At 43.3% G+C, this 19,170-nt stretch overlaps 1 protein-coding gene across 1 annotated transcript in view; it reads right to left on the bottom strand.

The window, feature by feature from the left end:
* The window catches only part of b4galt2 (UDP-Gal:betaGlcNAc beta 1,4- galactosyltransferase, polypeptide 2), a gene marked incomplete at both ends in the record, with an annotated part of 130,021 nt that extends 111,066 nt beyond the window's left edge, over positions 1 to 18,955 (bottom strand). The window contains one exon of the mRNA XM_079224919.1: positions 18,550 to 18,955. Within this exon, the coding sequence (XP_079081045.1) occupies positions 18,550 to 18,955 (406 nt within the window). The remainder of the gene's footprint in view (positions 1 to 18,549) is intronic.
* Positions 18,956 to 19,170: the final 215 nt, after the last annotated feature.

Below are 19,170 nucleotides of genomic sequence, written 5' to 3' on the forward strand. Positions count from 1 at the left end.
TTCATCTGATGCTGCTTTGCTTTGTCCGACATTATTCTTAAGGTGGTGACGTAACTGCCTCACAGACTTGGGCTTATATCATTTTATAGACCTATAGATAGATAGAGATATTGATAAATCCTGCAAGCCTGCTCAGAGTTAGATAACCAGTGCACTGACGGATTTATATTTTTTATTTATACCCTGACAAATATTTTCGTCATGAAACACATTGAGGCGCTCAGTTGTCACTTTGGGAGCTTTACATCGCAAAGTGGCTGCATATTACAGCAGCAAACCCTCTGCACAGCTACTGAATGAATGTATGAATATATAAAATGCATTGTTTCAAGCTTGTTTCAAGGCACAGCCAGGCCCTGAAAACATTGACGTCTACCTACTTAGACACATTAAAAGCAGACCTCTTAGGGTGGTGAACAGGAGACGTTAAAAGCTGACCTCTCAGGGTGGTGAATATGACAAGATGTCGGCCGACTCGTCACATTTATTGTCTGTATAACCGCATGAAAGCACAGGGGATTCGTCTGACGGGATGTGATTGATCTAAGCAACGGTTTTGACTTTTAGAATTGCTTGCTCATCAAATCAGGTGCAGTGCATGTATGTGTTTGTTCCATGGAGCAAAGGCATATAGTACTTTTATGCATATTGCAGTATGAGTCGTTATCTGTCAGACAAGACCTGTGGCAACACTGACATGATGGGTCTGCCCGACACATTTCCATGTCAAAGCCTGAACGACCCTCAAAGGCGGCATGTCAGCACAGCGGTGCTTTGACCCAAATCCTAACATCAGCATGTGAACACGCTCACAGCTAACATGTTTCAACATCTTGGTATAGCGTATTAGCATGCTAATGTTTGCTAGTTAGTTCTAAATGCAGCTTAGGCCGATGCAAATGTTAGTAGTTTTGCAGATATTTGGTCACAAACCAAAGTGTTGGAAAAAATGATGGCCTGATGAGGATCAACAACGTTACTACAATTCCTCCTGAAGGGGACATGAATGTGTGTACTTTATTTCGTGGCAAACCACCCGACCGTTGTTGCAGTATTTTGCTAAAATAACTGAAAATGTCAAATGTCTTCTGGTGGTGCCAGAGGAAAAGTTTGGGGCGAACTAAAGAGGTCATTGTGATGCATCCTCTGGGTACCCCGAATGTCTGAACAGATAGCTGTTGAGTAATTTCAGCCCAGACCGACCGTTGAAAGTTGAATTTTTAAAATAGGTGACTTTTTATATATTTTCAGAAAGTACACTTCTCAAATATTACTTAAAATATTAAAACAATTGGTATATATACAATCTGTATTCATCAAATGTGCTTTAAATAAAAAATGACAATGCTAATTTAGAGCATACATTTTGAAAGTTACAAAAAATAAATTGAAATTAAAGTTCAAATAAGTACATTTGAGTAATTGCACAGAACTTTCACTTAAAGTATATATTTTTTAAATATATTTTTTGAAAGTATACTACAGTACAATTTTTTAAAAGTGTGTTCCTCTGCTGAAACGCCACCTTAACGTGGTGGAGGAGTTTGAGTGGCTCAGTGATCCTGGGAGCTATGTTGTCCGGGGCGTCAGCCCCTGGTAGGGTCTCCCAAGGCAAACAGGTCTCGGGGGAGAGTCCAGACTAAGAGCGGTTCAAAAAACCCTGATGATTTACGGCCCACGGAATGAAGCTACCTCGCCCGGACAAGGGAAATCGGGGCACCCTCCCGGAGCCAGACCCGGGAGGGGAGCTCGACGGCGAGCGTCTGGTGGCCGGGTTTTCACCCATGGGGCCCGGTCGGGCTCAGCCCGAAAAAAGATCATGGACCAGCAACCCCGTGGACTCACCACCCGCGGGGGGAAGCATTGGGGTCAGGTGCTATGCAGATCGCCTGCAGCATAGACTAGCTCTAGGGACGTGGAACGTCACCTCGCTAGTGGGGAAAGAGCCGGAGTTGGTGCAGGAGGTGGAGCGGGACCAGCTAGATATAGTTGGGCTCACCTCCACGCACATCATGGGCTCTGGAACCAAGCTCCTGGAGAAGGGTTGTCCTTTTCTGGAGTTCCCCCGGGTGAGAGGCGCCGGGCGGGAGTGGGGATACTCACGAGCCCCCGGCTGAGCGCCGCTGTGTTGGAGTTTTCCCCGGAGAACGAGAGGGTCGCCTCCCTGCGCCTACGGGTTGCGGGGAGTAAGGCTCTGACTGTTGTTTGTGCTTATGCACCGAACAGCATTTCGGAGTATCCGGCTTTCTTGGAGTCGGTGGGAGGGGTCCTGGAAAGGGCGCCGCCTGCCAACTCCATAGTTCTCCTGGGAGACTTCAACGCTCACGTGGGCAATGACAGAGAAACCTGGCGGGGCGTGATTGGGAGGAACGGCTTGCCCGATCTGAACCCGAACGGTGTTTTGTTGTTGGACTTCTGTTCTTTGTCCATAACGAACACCATGTTCGAGCATAAGGTGGCTCATAAGTGTACCTGGTTCCAGAACACCTTAGGCCGGAGATCAATGATTGACTTTGTAGTCGTATCATCTGATCTGCGGCCGTATGTCTTGGACACTCGGGTGAAGAGAGGAGCAGAGCTGTCAACTGAGCACCACCTGGTGGTGAGTTGGATCAGATGGCGGGGGAGTCGGCTAGAGAGACCTGGCAAGCCCAAACGTGTAGTGAGGGTGAACTAGGAACGTCTGGCAGAGGATCCTGTCTGGGAGGTCTTCAACTCCCACCTCCGGAAGAGCTTCTCAAACATCCCGAGGGAGGCTGGGGACATGGAATCCGAGTGGACCATGTTCAAAGTCTCTATTGTGGACGCGGCCGCTAGGAGCTGTGGCCAGAAGGTCATCGGTGCCTGTCGTGGCGGCAACCCGAGAACCCGGTGGTGAGGGAAGCCGTCAAGCCGTCAAGCCGGTACCTGTCAGCTGCTTCAGGAGACCCCTGGTTGGTCCAGGGGTCTCCTGAAGCAGCTGACACGTACCGGCAGGCCAGAAGGGCTGCAGCTGTGGCTGTCGCGGATGCTAAAACCCGGGCATGGGAGGAGTTCGGGAAGGCCATGGAGAAGGACTTTCGGTTGGCCTCAAGGAGGTTCTGGCAAACCATCCGGCGGCTCAGGAAGGGAAAGCAGGGCCTACCCCAGGCTGTTCTTAGCGGGGGGAGGGGAACTGCTGACCCGGACTGTGGACATCGTCGGGCGGTGGAAAGAGCACTTTGAGGAACTCCTAAACCCGTGCCTGAAGTCCTTGGGGTGGATGCACCTATATCCCTGGCAGAGGTCACTGAGGTAGTCAAAAAGCTCCTTGGTGGCAAGGCGCCGGGGGTGGATGAGATCCGCCCTGAGATGCTGAAAGCGCTGGACACTGTTGGGCTGTCTTGGCTGAGACGCCTTTGCAGTGTCGCATGGGGGTCGGGAACAGTGCCCATGGACTGGCAGACCGGGGTGGTGGTTCCCATCTTCAAGAAGGGGGACCGGAGAGTGTGCTCGAACTATCGTGGTATCACACTGCTCAGCCTCCCGGGAAAAGCTTATGCCAGGGTGCTGGAAGGGAGGCTCCGACCGATTGTCGAACCTCAGATTCAAGACGAACAGTGCGGATTCCGTCCCGGCCGTGGAACAGTGGACCAGCTCTTTACCCTCGCAAGACTACTGGAGGGGTCCTGGGAGTTCGCCCAACCAGTCTACATGTGCTTTGTAGACCTGGAGAAGGCTTTCGACCGGGTCCCTCGGGGGTTTTTGCGGGGGGTACTGCGGGACTATGGGTGCCGGACCCGTTGGCACGGGCCATCCGGTCTCTGTACGCCTGCAGTAGGAGCTGTATTCGTATCCTCGGTAATAAGTCAGACACGTTCCCGGTGGGTGTTGGCCTCCGCCAGGGCTGCCCTTTATCACTGGTCCTGTTCGTGACTTTCATGGACAGGATATCTAGGCGCAGCCAGGGGGCGGAGAGGATCCGGTTCGGGAGTCTCGGAATCGCCTCTCTGCTGTTCGCGGATGATGTGGTCCTGTTTGCCTCCTCGGACCGTGACCTCCAGCATTCACTGGGGCGTTTTGCAGCCGAGTGTGAAGCGGCAGGGATGACAGTCAGCACCTGCAAATCTGAGGCCATGGTGCTCTGCCGGAAACCGGTGGATTGCTCCCTCCAGGTGGGGACAAACTGCCTACCCCAAGCGAAGGAGTTCAAGTATCTCGGGGTCTTGTTCACGAGTGAGGGTAAGGTGGAGCGGGAGATCGACAGGCGGATCGGTGCAGCTGCAGCTGTAAACCAGGCGCTGTACCGGTCCGTCTTGGTGAAGAGGGAGCTGAGCCGGAAGGCAAAGCTCTCCATTTACTGGTCGGCCTACGTTCCAACCCTCACCTATGGCCACGAACACTGGGCCGTGACCGAAAGAACGAGGTCTCGGATACAAGCGGCCGAAATGAGCTTCCCCCGTCGGGTGGCCGGGCTCAGCCTTAGAGATAGGGTAAGGAGCTCGGACATCAGGAGGGAGCTTGGAGTCGAGCCGCTGCTCCTTCGTGTCGAAAGGAGTCAGCTGAGGTGGTTCGGGCATCTAGTCAGGATGCCTCCTAGACGCCTCCCATTAGAGGTTTTCCAGGCACGTCCAACTGTTAGGAGATCCGGGGAAGACCAAGGACACGCTGGAGGGATTATATCACCCGGCTGGCCTTGGAACGCCTCGGGGTCCCCCAGAATGAGCTGGAAAGTGTTGCGGGTGAGAGAGAAGCCTGGATCGGCCTGCTGAACCTGCTGCCACCGCGACCCGACCCCGGATAAGCGGTTGAAAATTGATGGATGGATGGTGTTAAACGTGTAATTGAAAAAATAGGTGAAAGCGTGACTTTTGTATACTTTTTATATATTTGCAAAAATTACACTTCTTTTACAGTATATTTAAAATATACTATTGAAAATGTAAGTATATTTATTGTTTGCCTGGGCCAACAGACAGTTATTAAAGTATTTCATATACAATTTATAAACGTGCAGCAAAATGAACAATCATGAGGCACTTATGAACTGTGACACGTGATATCTCTCCACACACGGCTGGTAAAGATTTCATGGTTTGATGAGCGTTGCTGCCGTTGAGTGCCCAAGAAGTTCTTCTGTTTTTCAAAAACACAATCACAGCAGTTAATAAGTGACACAATACACTAATCCTCTCCCGGCACCCACTGGGAGTGTTGTAATGCATTCGGTGAAACCTCATCAGATTCTGACAAACGGAAGGAGGACAGCTAATGTAATATCAACACGGTTTCCATCATCAGTAGACATCCGTTTGAAAGATTGATTCTAGGAGTCCTTCAAAAACATTTTCAATCTTGACTTCTGTTAACATGACTGCAGCCACACAGTGACTGTGAACATTTAAGTGCAGAGGAGATGCATTTGTGGCTCAGTCCTTCAGAGCTGCACAGCTAATTACGATATATTTTATCACCATCACCACATAACTTCCAGAAGATGCTTTGCCTGGCGCCAGTGATTACTCTCACCATTGATTAGTGGCCTAATTAATGAAGTCAACGAAGGCCAGCTTCTGCATCAACTCCAAAAGCTCTTAAACGTCAACATCAAATTATGGATGGCTAAAGGTTAGCTACTTCAGCTACATAATCAGAAGGCAAGCTGCTACAATATTGAAAGATTACATAATTTTTCAAGCCATGAATATGTTGATGTTTAACGTGTGTGAAAACACATTAGCTTATTGTAAACAAACTGGAGTAAAGTCTCTCTCTCTCAAAAATGTTCAGCACATTTGAAATTTACTAGAAAATCAAGACAACTAGAAAAACAAATAAACACCAACTGTCTTCTCGATGCTAGCACTGCATTTATATTCAATATTGAACTGTATTGTTGTGTCAATATAATTGGGATTTAACAGATCTATTATAAAGTTGGATTTTTGGCATACAAGCTGTGTATGGACAAGGGGATCTTTGAGGGCCAAAAAATACGTGGGAAACAACAGAAAACATTCTGGTCACATGCAGACACTTTAGAAACCACCTGCCCATCATTGGACAGTGTAATAAATAAATCAGAGCAGGGATATTACAAAGCCAAAATCCATGCTTTGATATGTATGAAAGGGGACAGTCACATTTAATACCAAATGCTACTGATTAAAAAGGGGATAACTAAAGCAAAAAAAACTGACAAAGCAATAACACTAAGGTTGCTCTTACACCCAACCCATCAAACGCAGGTCTCAGGCCAAACTGAAACCGTCTGAAAAAATCGGTAAGCGATATGTGATTTTAGCATGAAACCTGATCCGGAGGTGATCTAGCGATCTGCTTTTTGTATAAATATACAGAAGCATTAAAGTCAGTCCAGGATTTGATTTCCCCTGGGGGGGGTCCTGATCATGCAGGATGATCATCAAACGTGTCTAATCCACAAGTTACCCGGCAGTTTGCATAACTTCATGTTATCTCCTACTTGTTTGTTTGTAAAATGTCAGTGTGAACTGGAATTAAAATGCAACAATGTGTCATTTCCTTCCCTCGGTTCGGACCAAAGTAACACAAAAAGAGATGGATTGAGAAATGATGGACTCAATTATGATCAAATCATCAATTATTCTCTTCTCTCCATGACCAACCAGCACCGTAATTCCCTCACAACAACTATTGATACTCAATAGGCTCAAAGGAATACCGACCTCAAAAACAATCTCCTTTGTAATTTTGAATGGTGAAATTGTATGGTGGCCCTGAGGCGGAAAATAACAAAGTAATGGTAACAAAAAGAAAACAAACGAAAAAAAATTACATTAAATTAACACAATCAAAAAGACATACAAAAAATAGAAGTATAAAGTGAAGTCACTTTTCTTTTTTTTACGTATGGTGCATACAGCATTATTATCCTGCTTTTGTCGGCACTAACTTGGTTCCAGATGCCCTCCTGCAGGGATTTATGCACAGTTGTTTTCTTTTCTATTTTGCTGATTTGCGATTCCCTCCACATCAGCAGACCACCTACACCTATACCTTTTGTGACATGGTGTTTGTGCAGCAGGAAGGATGCTTTTTCTCTGTTCCTGCAACAATAACTCTCACCTACCTTATTTTTTAATTTCTACCTCTATACGTTAAAAGTATCACAAACGAGGGCAATGAAAAAAGTTGACAAAATGCACTGGACTGATCAGTTATTTTCTGTGAGTTCCACAAGATTCTGTGCTTGGACCAATTTTATTCACCTTATATATGCTTCCTTTCGGCAATATTATCACAAAACACTCCATAAACTTTCACTGCTATGCCGATGATACTCAACTAATATGGTTTCTCTGGATGGCATCGCTCTGGCATCTACCACCACCGTGAGGAATCTCAGTTATTTTTGACCAGGACCTGTCCTTTGGCTCCCACATGAAACAGATCTCAAGGACCGCCTTTTTTCACCTACGGATCATCTCAATAATCCGGCACATCCTGTCTCAAAGCGATGCAGAAACATTGATCCACGCATTTGTTACTTCAAGACTGGATTACTGTAACTCCGTATTATCAGGCTGCTCCGGTAAATCCCTTGGGTCTCTCCAGTTGATCCAGAATGCTGCAGCTCGTGTACTAACGAGGACGCGGAAGAGAGATCACATTACTCCTGTACTAGCTGCTCTCCACTGGCTTCCTGTAAGATTGAGAATCATATTTAAAATCCTTCTCCTTACCTACAAAGCCTTAACTGGTGATGCACCATCATATCTTAAGGACCTTATAGTGCCATAATACCCGACTAGAGCGCTACGCTCACTGAATGCAGGGTTACTTGTGGTTCCCAGAGTGTTAAAAAGTAGGTTGGGGGCTAGAGCTTTCAGTTATCGGGCTCCTCTTCTGTGGAACCAGCTTCCACTTTCAGTCCGGGGGGCAGGCACGGTCACCTCATTTAAGAGTAGACTTAATACTTTCCTCTTTGATAGCGCTTATAGTTGGGGCTGGCTCAAGGTAGCAGTAAAATAAATACATCCTAATGTCTTTTCCTCACCACTTTTCCTTCCAACTGCATTCCCTAAGCTGAATGTTTGAGCCAGTGGATGTTATTGACGTCTGCCGCAGTGAAATTACAATGTTCAGAAGATGAACTACAAAAAGCACATCTTAAATACCCCCCTTCTGTTCTTCCCATGTTGTTTCATTCTAGCTATACAAAAAGCTCCCTCAGTGACGGGCTGCTTCACCCGCAGTGTGTGAAAGAGAGATAGCGACGGTCCCTCCTTTCCTGCTTCCTACACACTTTTCCACACTGCTCCCAGTAGACCGCACATAACAACACTGACAATTCACTCATGTGCAATATCAATATTTCAATGGAACAATAATGTGAATTCAACCGTTCGATTATAAAGCTTTTTTCTTTTACAGTTTAATTATTATTTGTTATACGCCTGTCTTGCTTTGTTTAACTTGTGCTTATTGTTCTTGTACAGCCCCATTTGTTGCTGAACACTGCAAATGTTCCCACCGTGGGACTAATAAGGATCGTCTTACCTTAAACGTGTACATTAACAAGTTTGATAGTAGAAGGTAGTAGGTAGTAGTAAGTAGGCACTTACAGAACTTTATGTGATAAATATTAAGATAATTGAGGGGTCGCAGCGTATAAATGTGTACTTCTTACTACTCCTTTTATCTTGTTTATGACATTTGTTTATTAATGGCTTGCTTTATTTACTGTTCCTTTTATTTGTTGTTTTGTTTTTTGTGTTCGATAAAATACAAATAAATGGACGGCGCTAACTCCTCGCCTTTGGTCAAAGGATGGTTCAATGTATCCTTTGCTTCAGGAGATAAGAAAGGAAGCATTGATGCATTTAGAGAATTGGACCAGCTCTCGTCGTGGCTGCTACTGAGATACTTACAGGTCATGTTACTCATTCAGGAACCCAACTAAGGAAGAAAAAACATGTTGTGCCATGACACACACACACACACACACACACACACACACACACACACACACACACACACACACACACACACACACACACACACACACACACACACACACACACACAGTGAAAATAACACAAAACAGTATAAGAAATAGATATTTCTAAAACTATTTAGATGATATAGTGCATGAATGAGTTGGAAACTGCCAGCAGACCAGCCAGACTGCGTGTTGCCTTCACTGCACGCTGCCACAAAGATATACTATCTATGGAAATGTCACTGCGGCTGCATTTTCTCGTCTTTTCATTTGTTTGTGAAATGTTGTTATCTGTTATATTTATTTGTTTCCTCCAATGTTTACATTGAGGCGGGAGGGTGGGGAGGAGCACAGTAGCTGTTTTTGTTCCCTCAAAATCCTTTCTCCATCTCATCTTTCACATTTCCTTCTTGTCTGAATCTGTCAACGTGTGTGAGAGAAAATGAAACTGAGGCAGGTGAGAAGAGGAAGAGAGAGAGAGAGAGAGAGAGGTGTGTGTGTGCATGTGAGAGGGTGTTTTGCCGGATGACAGCCGTGTGGAGGCAGTGTGTGTTTTGTCATTTATCATTTGGAGGGCTTGCTCGTTAGAGCACACACATCTTAATAGTCACTCTGAACCGGGAGAACCAAGATGAGAGGAGGCATTTTATTACCCCGTCAAGACTGCAAACACATGCAGCATACAGTATGATGCGAGTGTGCAGACAGACACGCACAGTGCTGGCGAAACATATAGGATACACAAACACACAGGCATGAGGAAACAGGATATTCAGAATAGGCAAATGTGTCTGGAAATACAAGCAATCATGCGGCTATGGAGATGCGGCCGCACATGAAACTATAACGTTAATTTCATGGATTCCTTAGTGGCTGCACATTTTTAGAGTATCAGCCAGCAGTCAATTCTGAGCACTACAAAAGGTGTATCGGAAGCATAGCGGTAAAGAAGTATATCTGGTTCTCTCGAAACAGATAAATCATATATTGGAATTAAAGAATACATCATTTAAATATTTCTTTACATTGGTGTAACCTTCGAGTTTGGCCATTGGAGTCCATGTGAGTACGGACAAAGAATGTGTGAAACGTTGTTTATTGTATATTGTATATAAGTACGAAGAGCTACGTGAAACTGGAGTCAAATTCCATGTATGTGTAAACACACATGGAGAATGAAGCTGATTCTGATTCTGATATCAGGTAGCAACCTGCAGGTCTCAAAAGTTCAATTCAATGTAGTTTTTTATAGCCCAAAATCGTCCAGAGAGGATTTTACAATCTGTACACATACGACATCCCTCTGTCCCGGGACCCTCACAATGGTACTGGAAAAACTTCTAAAAAAGAAGAAATATTTCTCTTCATTTAGAAAAAGTGAAGCCAATGAGAAGTGCCTTTAATTAATTATGGTCTCGCACACACTGGACGTGATAGGATATATGACTATCATTCAACATACAGCCTCTATACGCATAATCAGTAAGTCGTCATCGGGGTTTAATAATATTTTTTGTTCTGTTCTTTTTGTTCTGTGCTGCGTCCTCATTCCTCATCGTCCACAGACACAAACCAAACAATCGGCCTCTGTAAACGAGCCCTTGAGGCGTCCTTTTCTAGCCTTGTATCACATTTCCCGAATCCACACGGTGTTGGCGAAGATCTAATTCTGGCGTCTGCCCCACACATCACTGGGCTGCTGGGACAGTGGATACAGTGTCACTGTGTGCAACAACACCGTGGCCCGGACAGCGAGACGGTTTCACCTTTTGGAACGGGAGAGCTCCATCTCTTATTTCACTGGAGGAAAGCACATACGTGGTTAGCCCTGCTTCTTTAAATTCTAAATAAAGAGAATGGGGGATGTTGTTGAGGAGATTATGTTTTGCAAATAAGGAAAAGAAAAAAGGAAGACCCGATAACCAAATAAATGGAAATGCCAGACCAATTGGATGGCATAACAAAATGTTTTTATGATGCTTCAACATGTGGATGGAAACATGCACACAGCAAAATGGTCCTGCGGAAAGAAGAGAATGGCGCTGAGGAGGGGAAGCGGGGCCATTTTAATGAAGTTATGGCAGCCATTACGTTGTCAATGGCCCTCTGCGTGCGCGGCCTTGGCTGCATCGGCTTCCTCGCTGTGTGTATAGCAATGTGTTTCTTAGATCAAAACCTTGTTTATTACACTTTGGGCTATTTTTCTTCATCTTGCTTTCAAAGTGTATGAAGTTTTACAGGGTAAAACACATGAATAATGTTTATGATTTATGAACAGTTATATATTGTTACTTAATAACGTTAACTATTGGAGAATGCTTGTGCAGTGCCCATTAAAAACATGCCTGTTCCCAACAGGCCAAATGCTTGACTTGCACTGTAACATACAAAGTGCCCCCAAAGCAATTGAACTGTATATTACTTACTTACTGTGTACTTCTATTTCAGAGGATTGTAGTATTACATTTACTTGACAGTAATGTTACTCATTACTTCAGAATGGACTCAAAAAATGTAAAAATGTGGAACGTTATTATTCATTAAACTATCCAGCATCATATTAGAATTGAAAGCTCCACCCTGAACTGATGTAAAGCAACATTAAGTACATTGTACTGATAATACCTCGCTATGCAGCAATTGATTAGTTTTTTTTGTTTGACTATTAATAGTTATTCTACAGGAAAAATACGCTTTGAGTCGTGATCTTCTTCTACCACTATCAATACCAGGATTCCCAGTTAGAGAAAGGGTGAAAAGTAAAGCAAGAGTTTGCCTGGTGCCCCTAAATCCACCAAGGTTTCCATTACTCAGTCAGAAACATCGGTCAACATACACCTAGCGGAGGTCATTTCCAAACAGGCGTATGAGTAGCTTGTTTTTAGATAACCACTGCAGTTATAAAGTAAACTTTTGATTTAACTGAGGTTAGTATCAAGTCTTATTCACAGGGAGAATAAAACACACCCAAGTCGCTAAACAGCGATGAAATACACTGTGGCTGGATTCAGCTTTGCGTTAGTAAATGCAGCCTCTATGTGGCGTCAGCAGTGCATGCCAGTTAGGCTGCAGACAGCATTCTGCACGTGTCGCGTATATCAAACATGTTGCCTTTTTTCATCCAGCTTGAAAAGGTGAATTTTGTTTTGCTTCGTTTCCTCACACACTGATTTACTGTAAACCAGTGTGAACATGAGACAACCCAGAACTAAAAGTCAACAGCTGTGAAAGCGACCTTACCTGTTTTTTAATTTAATAAAAAAAAAAAAAAAAAAAAAAAAAAAATCATACAAAAGGCATTCATGCATCCTGACACGACACTGAACTCACTCGTGCTCGATTCGAGCACCGAGGTAAGTGCATGAACATAATTTAACTCGTCTTTAAAAAAAAATTCGCCTTTGATAGAAAATATGATTTACGGGGTAGAAAATCAATACAGAGTTCTGCAGGGTTCCACACATCATCAATCTTCATACGCATTTCCTCAGGGTTTCCTTGTTTGAAATTTGAGATGAAATACCTTTTCAAAATAAAAAAACACCAATTCAGCAAACTGCTGATTATAAATATTAAGGCTCTAAAATCTGATTTACATTTCCAAAGTTTAATCGTTTTTCTAAGTCAAACCCAAATACTGTCTATGTGCCTTGAGCCCCACTGAATGAGCCAACACAGAGCAGTGTTTTACGCCCAAGCAGCCCGATTGAAACCCTCTATTAAATATGTAGGATGGAGGCCATAAAACATGCTGTGCCACAAACTCCCCCGCTCACTGAGGATCGGGAAGGCGAAGGTCTGTGGAGTGAAAGTCCTCCCAAGATTCAAGCCGGCTTTAAAAAGGGATTTTAAAGGAAGGAGGAAGGGTGATATGCTTCAAGCTCTCCTGATAGGTTTAACCCCAATGTAGACAAGTAAACTTCAACATTCAAATGATTCTCTGGCTAACAAATAAAACAAGGCGGTGACCTCTCTGGTAAACAAGAGGAACAGTGGTCTGCAAAATGTTCATGTGTGTTTAAGTGCAATTATAAATGTGCTTGAATGTGTATTTTGTTTATGTTTTAAGAATGATTACATGTGTTTATCAGTATTATTGGGGAACTTGAAAAATGCAATCAATTTTTTATTGTTGAAAAGGCAAATGCATAATTTATTCACTTACTCAACAGCAGGGGAACTTTGTTCATTAAATCTTTCTTTCCGTTATTGAGCCCACCTCCGGTGTATATTAGTGTCGTGCTCGACTACTCAATTAAAGTAAATGTCTTAAATAAAAAAATAAAAAATGGTAACTGAAGTTAAACTGTATAAGTATAATAAGATAAATGGACTTAGGGCACTAAAAGTACTCAGAGCAGGAGAAATGCTAAATTGAGTACAAAAAAGTAGCGAATCCTCATATTTGAGAAGTTGGACTCATTAAAACATGCCACTTTTGCCAAAATAATTATCAAAGCTTTTCATATATTTTGTGTGCATAAATATTTTCACTTTCAAAGGACTGTTTTTTATGATTTAGGGCAATTTATTGGCAGAAATGGGAAATAATATTCAATTAAAATTGACTATTTTTCTGTACTACAGCATGCCATGAAGATAATTCAAGTGGGGACAAAATTATAATTCGTTGGTAATCAACAAAGTATTTTTCCTGTTCAATCATTACATTCATGGCTCGCCTGATGAGGACGGCTCAGGTACTTCCTGCTCTGAGTCGAGCATCCGTAGTTCCGTTCAATGAAAGAAAACTGTTCATTCTAAATGTGAAACCCCTGTAGAGCATCCAATTAAAACAAGGCCTGGTTTTTAGCCTCCCACTGAGCTGTGTGTGTGTGTGTGTGTGTGTGTGTGTGTGTGTGTGTGTGTGTGTGTGTGTGTGTGTGTGTGTGTGTGTGTGTGTGTGTGTGTGTGTGTGTGTGTGTGTGTGTGTGTGTGTGTGTGTGTGAAGAAGTGATTAGTAGAAAGAATAAATAATAAGGTTCAGGCTTGAGAATGATTCACACACAAAGACACATCCACGGATGTCTGAGTGTACACTAGCTACAAGTAGAAAATTGCTTATTAAAACTCGCAGATCAAAACCGAACGCATTAAAGCTTGTGTCTCCAACCAAAGAGGACTAGGTGCAGCAACTACTTTTAATTTGAGGCCAGTCACACATCACATAATTCACAGGTAACAGCGGAAAAAGGGTTCCCAAACAGGGCAGTGATGAAGCACAAGGGAGTAAAGAGGGCAGTGTAGTAATCAGATAACTATACATCAATGTGAAGACAGATGTATTTTTTTATGTTTCTTTATTTATTTACTCAAAGACCACAAATCAATTTCCCAATCTCATAAAAAAAAAATCATGCAGCTAATTTGCAACTGCAAATTCGTTTTGACGGTAACATAATGCCGCCAGATTACTTTTTCTACAAACTAATGATAAACTGATCATTTATCTGGCAATACAAACCATCATTGATACTGAACATACCAGTAAAACGTTTTGTATGTCATGTATTTCATGTTTTTTCTGACAAAATAGCCTGTGCACCAGATCCTCCGTGTAGTCATCCTCTCTCCACCCTTCGTTTCCTGTCTCTCTCAAAGCTTTCTCTATCCAATTAAGCAGAAATGCCAAAAAATATATATATGAAAAAAATTGGATCTAACTAATATTTTCATTTGCAGATTAATTGTTCTTTTAATGAAGTATTTTAATGTAAAGTTTAATATTTAAATTGCACGTTGTACTCAACCAGAAGTCCAAATCTGTTTATTGTTATAGGATATCAAGAATCTCCGAAATATTCACATTTGAGGAGCTGGAACCAATGAAGTTTTGGCATTTTGCTGAAAAAAACAACAAATGGAAACTATCAATTATCAAAATAATACATTTTCGGAAGAATGACCAATTAGGGTTAAAATAACTAGGAAAATAGAAAAATACAGTTTTCAATCTATCTATTTATACATCAATATTCATCAATTCCTTGGTTGCATTTTTTTATTTTTATAATCTGATTTGCATATCACACATGCCAGGTCTCTCACACACACACACACACACACACACACACACACACACACACACACACACACACACACACACACACACACACACACACACACACACACACACACACACACACACACAGGATATAAACTGTGGATGCTAGCCACTCATACAGGGAGCACCTGTCAGCTGGTGTTCTGGGACAGCCAAGGGCTTGTTTGTTTGTTTCTTGCTCTGTGTGTGTGTGTGTGCGTGCGTGTGTGTGTGTGTGTGTGTGCACGCCCATCCAAGGTCCCTCTCTTTTCCCACAACACCCCCTCACCTGCCGTTCCTTCCTTCACTCCTTCCCGTCTCTCTGTCCGTCTCACTTCAGACCAACCATCATATCCATTAGATCTCTCTCTCTCTTTCTCTGCACCTGTGACTGAAAAACAGACTCGCTCAGTCTTTCTCTGCCTTCCTGCTCATTACAGCCCCCCAGGCAGCCACTCCATCACTGATAGAAAAGGCCGAGATAAGCTACAAGAGTACACCTGTGCCTGGTGTGAATGCCAAATCCAGAGTCAGTGACAGCCAATTCTAGACCAAATAATGGAATCAGCGAACCTCAGCTTCAGACAAATATACCTGACAGCTGTATCTCCCGCTCCCAATTTCAGAGCGTGTTACAAACCTCATTATCAAATAAGAAAAGAAAGATAAAAATGTTGACACTGCTACAATGGTGCTCACGAGGGATTACGTTCATAAAAAAACGAATTTACTGATGGAACAGGTGGAAGAAAATAAGAAACATATTTGCATTGCATCAGCAGAATTGCGGCTGAGCGTAATTGGACAAAAGGAAGATGAATCTGGCTTATCAGCAACTACATGCAGCAATGAAAGGCTTGAATGACCAAAAAGATTTCTCAATTAATGGTGCGAAGAAAGGAAAAAAAAAATCAATCGTGTGAAAATAAATCCATATATAAATCAAACATGCGTGTCAAATCAAATCTGGTTAATTTGCAAGGCCTTAATTGGTGTTTAGGTCGACGATATCAGCGCCTTCTGACTCAGTCCACGTCGCACCTGAGCAGTAAGAGCCGAAGGGGGAAAGCTGCAATCACAAAATAGCAATAAAAAAAACAAACATGTATTTGCTTTTGCTCATTAAGCATCAGATCAAACAGAGAAATATGTGCTAGATATGCCATGTGTACTTGCTTGCACCATGTTTCTGTAACAGTCACATGATACCACTCTCCAGATCGTATACAGTCCTTTACAGTCGAGTAATACGGACGCTTCTTTCTGGCCTCATCGGTATCAGGATCAGTCGAACAAATACAGCAGGAATTAGTTACTCTTTCCCTAGGTCTATTATCTGTGAGTATTCATGACAGAGAGTTGTGTGTGTGTGCGTGTGTGCGCGCACTATGTAATTATAGATTTAGTAAACCAGAGGCTTAGTGTGACTCAATCAATCTCTGATTTGTTGGGTGGACGGATAGTGATGATAATGAGGTGTGTGTGTGTGTGTGTGTGTGTGTGTGTGTGTGTGTGTGTGTGTGTGTGTGTTTGGTGTATACCAGTGTGCAGGAACATATATAGGATGGAGGGATTGCCTCCACAAGGCTCTCAACATGGCAGCGGCTGAGCCGGCGCTCCGGGGCGGCAGCTTTAAAAATTACTTTATCATCGATTAATCTAACAGTACATTTTTCGATCACTTGATTAATCTGACGAATCATTTATTGATTATTCTAAAGACATTTTAACTGAATAATTTACAAACTGTAACGACAGTCTGTAGCGTTAGCTGAAGCCATTGTCTCCCTCATACACGGCCAGGCCTGACTTTAATGTATGTTTTCACGCACAGATTATGAAACACTGAATAAAGTTCGGAAGAAAAACTGCAAACCGCGATGAAACATCGACACTTTCTTCACAAGAAGCTTGTAAACATCTGCAGATCTAATCCATGTAATTATTTCAACCTGTGTGTTCATGCAAAAAAATGAAAAGCACAAAAGAAATGTACTTGTATGTGTGTGAGTGTATGTGTGTGTGTGTGTGTGTGTGTGTGTGTGTGTGTGTGTGTGTGTGTGTGTGTGTGAGTGTGTGTCTGCATGAATCTCTGCTAATAGCCCCGCTGTGATTCTATAAGGTTGAAATACCACAGTGCAAATCGTTGACATTAAATCCATTTCATGTTGCCGACTGACACAGAAAAACTAAATTACGGCTACACTTGCTCTCCTGCTAATTGGAATTAGACTGGAGATGCATTTATTTACTGAATATAAAATAGTACGCTCCAGCTTGGAGTCCGATCAAGGTCTCATCTCCGCTTTTCATTACACTAATCAATGATCTGCAAATCCTCCGTCATCGGACATAAAGTGTGCACAGGCTGTAACAACAAATACAACAAGCCGGCTGGACAAACAAATCAAACAAATTTGCCATCAGAAAAGGTGATTAAGCCAGATAGAAAATGGTTAAATTAGAAAAGTCATATTTCAAACTCATTCATGCAGATCAAAAACTTCAACACACTCGTATAAGTTTACAGGACAGAACAGAAGACGGACAACGGTGGTGTTTGTTTAAAATGATACGAGAGCCCCAACATATTGTACTTAAAGCACAATGTTTTTAGATTTTTTTTTCAAGACCGTTAAATAAGAATGAGAAAATTAAGGATCAAAGCAAGGACCCATGAACAACGCTGGGGAAAATGGACTGCATACAAGGGAAAAGATGAGTAATGTTCTCAGCTGGCCTGAAAAGAATGGACCAAAAATTGTAAAGAGCGATTGGTGACCCCCTATTAATTTACTTTATTTATTTATTTTGTCCTCTTTTTGTCATTTACGATGTTTTGTCGCGTTTTTTTGTTAACTAAAAAAATAATTAAAAATCAATTTAAAAAAAACAATTATTTTTTTTAAAGAATGAGAAAATTACGTGACACATGCAAGGCTGTCAAAAGCATTAAAAAAGCATATCAAAACCCAACTTGACGTCCCATACAGCTGTGGAGTTTCATGCAAAATATCGGATCAGTTTCACCAGAGATCGAGCAGAGAAGTCTGCAAACATCTGCTTCACCTGCCATCTTTGTATCTGCATGCGGCTAGTTAGCGGCTAGTTAGCGTCGCATGGCAGGGACAAACTGGACAAACTGAAATCAACTCACTACTCTGTCGACTTCTCTCAGAACGAGGGAGGAGGCCTCGTCATCAAACACCACCCGCCAGAGCAGATCGGTCTGCAGTCTTTTAGTCAGTCTGTCACTCTCGTGGACGCGGCGGTCAAATAGGCCACGAGATAGCCGCAGCAAAAAAATTGGCCCCTTCTAAAATGGAGAATCACCTGGAGTCCTCAGTAAACTGCACCAGGTGCACGCATTCTATACTAAAATGGCTTCTGTAGCTTTCATCTGCTTTACCTATGTTTAATTAGCTCCATTTGTCTTGTAAAAACTCGCTTTTCACAATGTAACAAACACCTTTTTTGACATTGAATTAATTTAAATACATGACTCATTCTTAATAGCACTTGCAAATGGAAAGTGGAGGAGTACCACTGTGACAGTATTACTCACCGAGGCCGGGCGGGCTCTCCGGGCACGGCGGCAGCGGCTTGGGAGAAGGCGTCTGATTGGTCTCGGGCTGCGCGCTCGGCACCAGCTGCTCCCCCGTGGCCAGGTAGCTGGCTAACGTTGCGTTGGGCCTGGAGAGGTTGTAATAGTAATAATGGTGCCCGCTCCCTGCCGCTCCGCTCACGTTATTCCTGGATCCGTTACGGCCGTTGTTGAAGCGGCTGAAGAGGTCGAAGCGCTGCGAGTAGACGTCGAAGTACAGGATCATCATGATGAGGAAGTGGAGCAGGCAGAGCAGCAGGACGCCTTTACAGATGCGCTCCAGGGTCCGGCCCAACATCAGCCGGGTCATGGCCGAGGAGGATGACCGCCAGCCTCGACAACGCTGGCGCGGCGCGGCTACAGACATGCGCTCATCCTGATGGCTGCTATTAGATATCTGGTAAGGACATGTGGTGAGCTGATACCGGACTATCTGACTTCTGCAGGGGTCATTAATGAGTATGGGGAGGCTACACAGTCGGCTACACCTAAAGTCTGAGTTGCCAGCTTGTTTCTGGTGCGTCCCCAGATTCCCAGCATGACAAAAGTACTAAAATGTTGTAATCAGCCTCAATCCTGAGG

The sequence above is a fragment of the Taurulus bubalis genome (assembly GCF_910589615.1).
Source record: "Taurulus bubalis genome assembly, chromosome: 1".
Classification (NCBI taxonomy): domain Eukaryota; kingdom Metazoa; phylum Chordata; class Actinopteri; order Perciformes; family Cottidae; genus Taurulus; species Taurulus bubalis.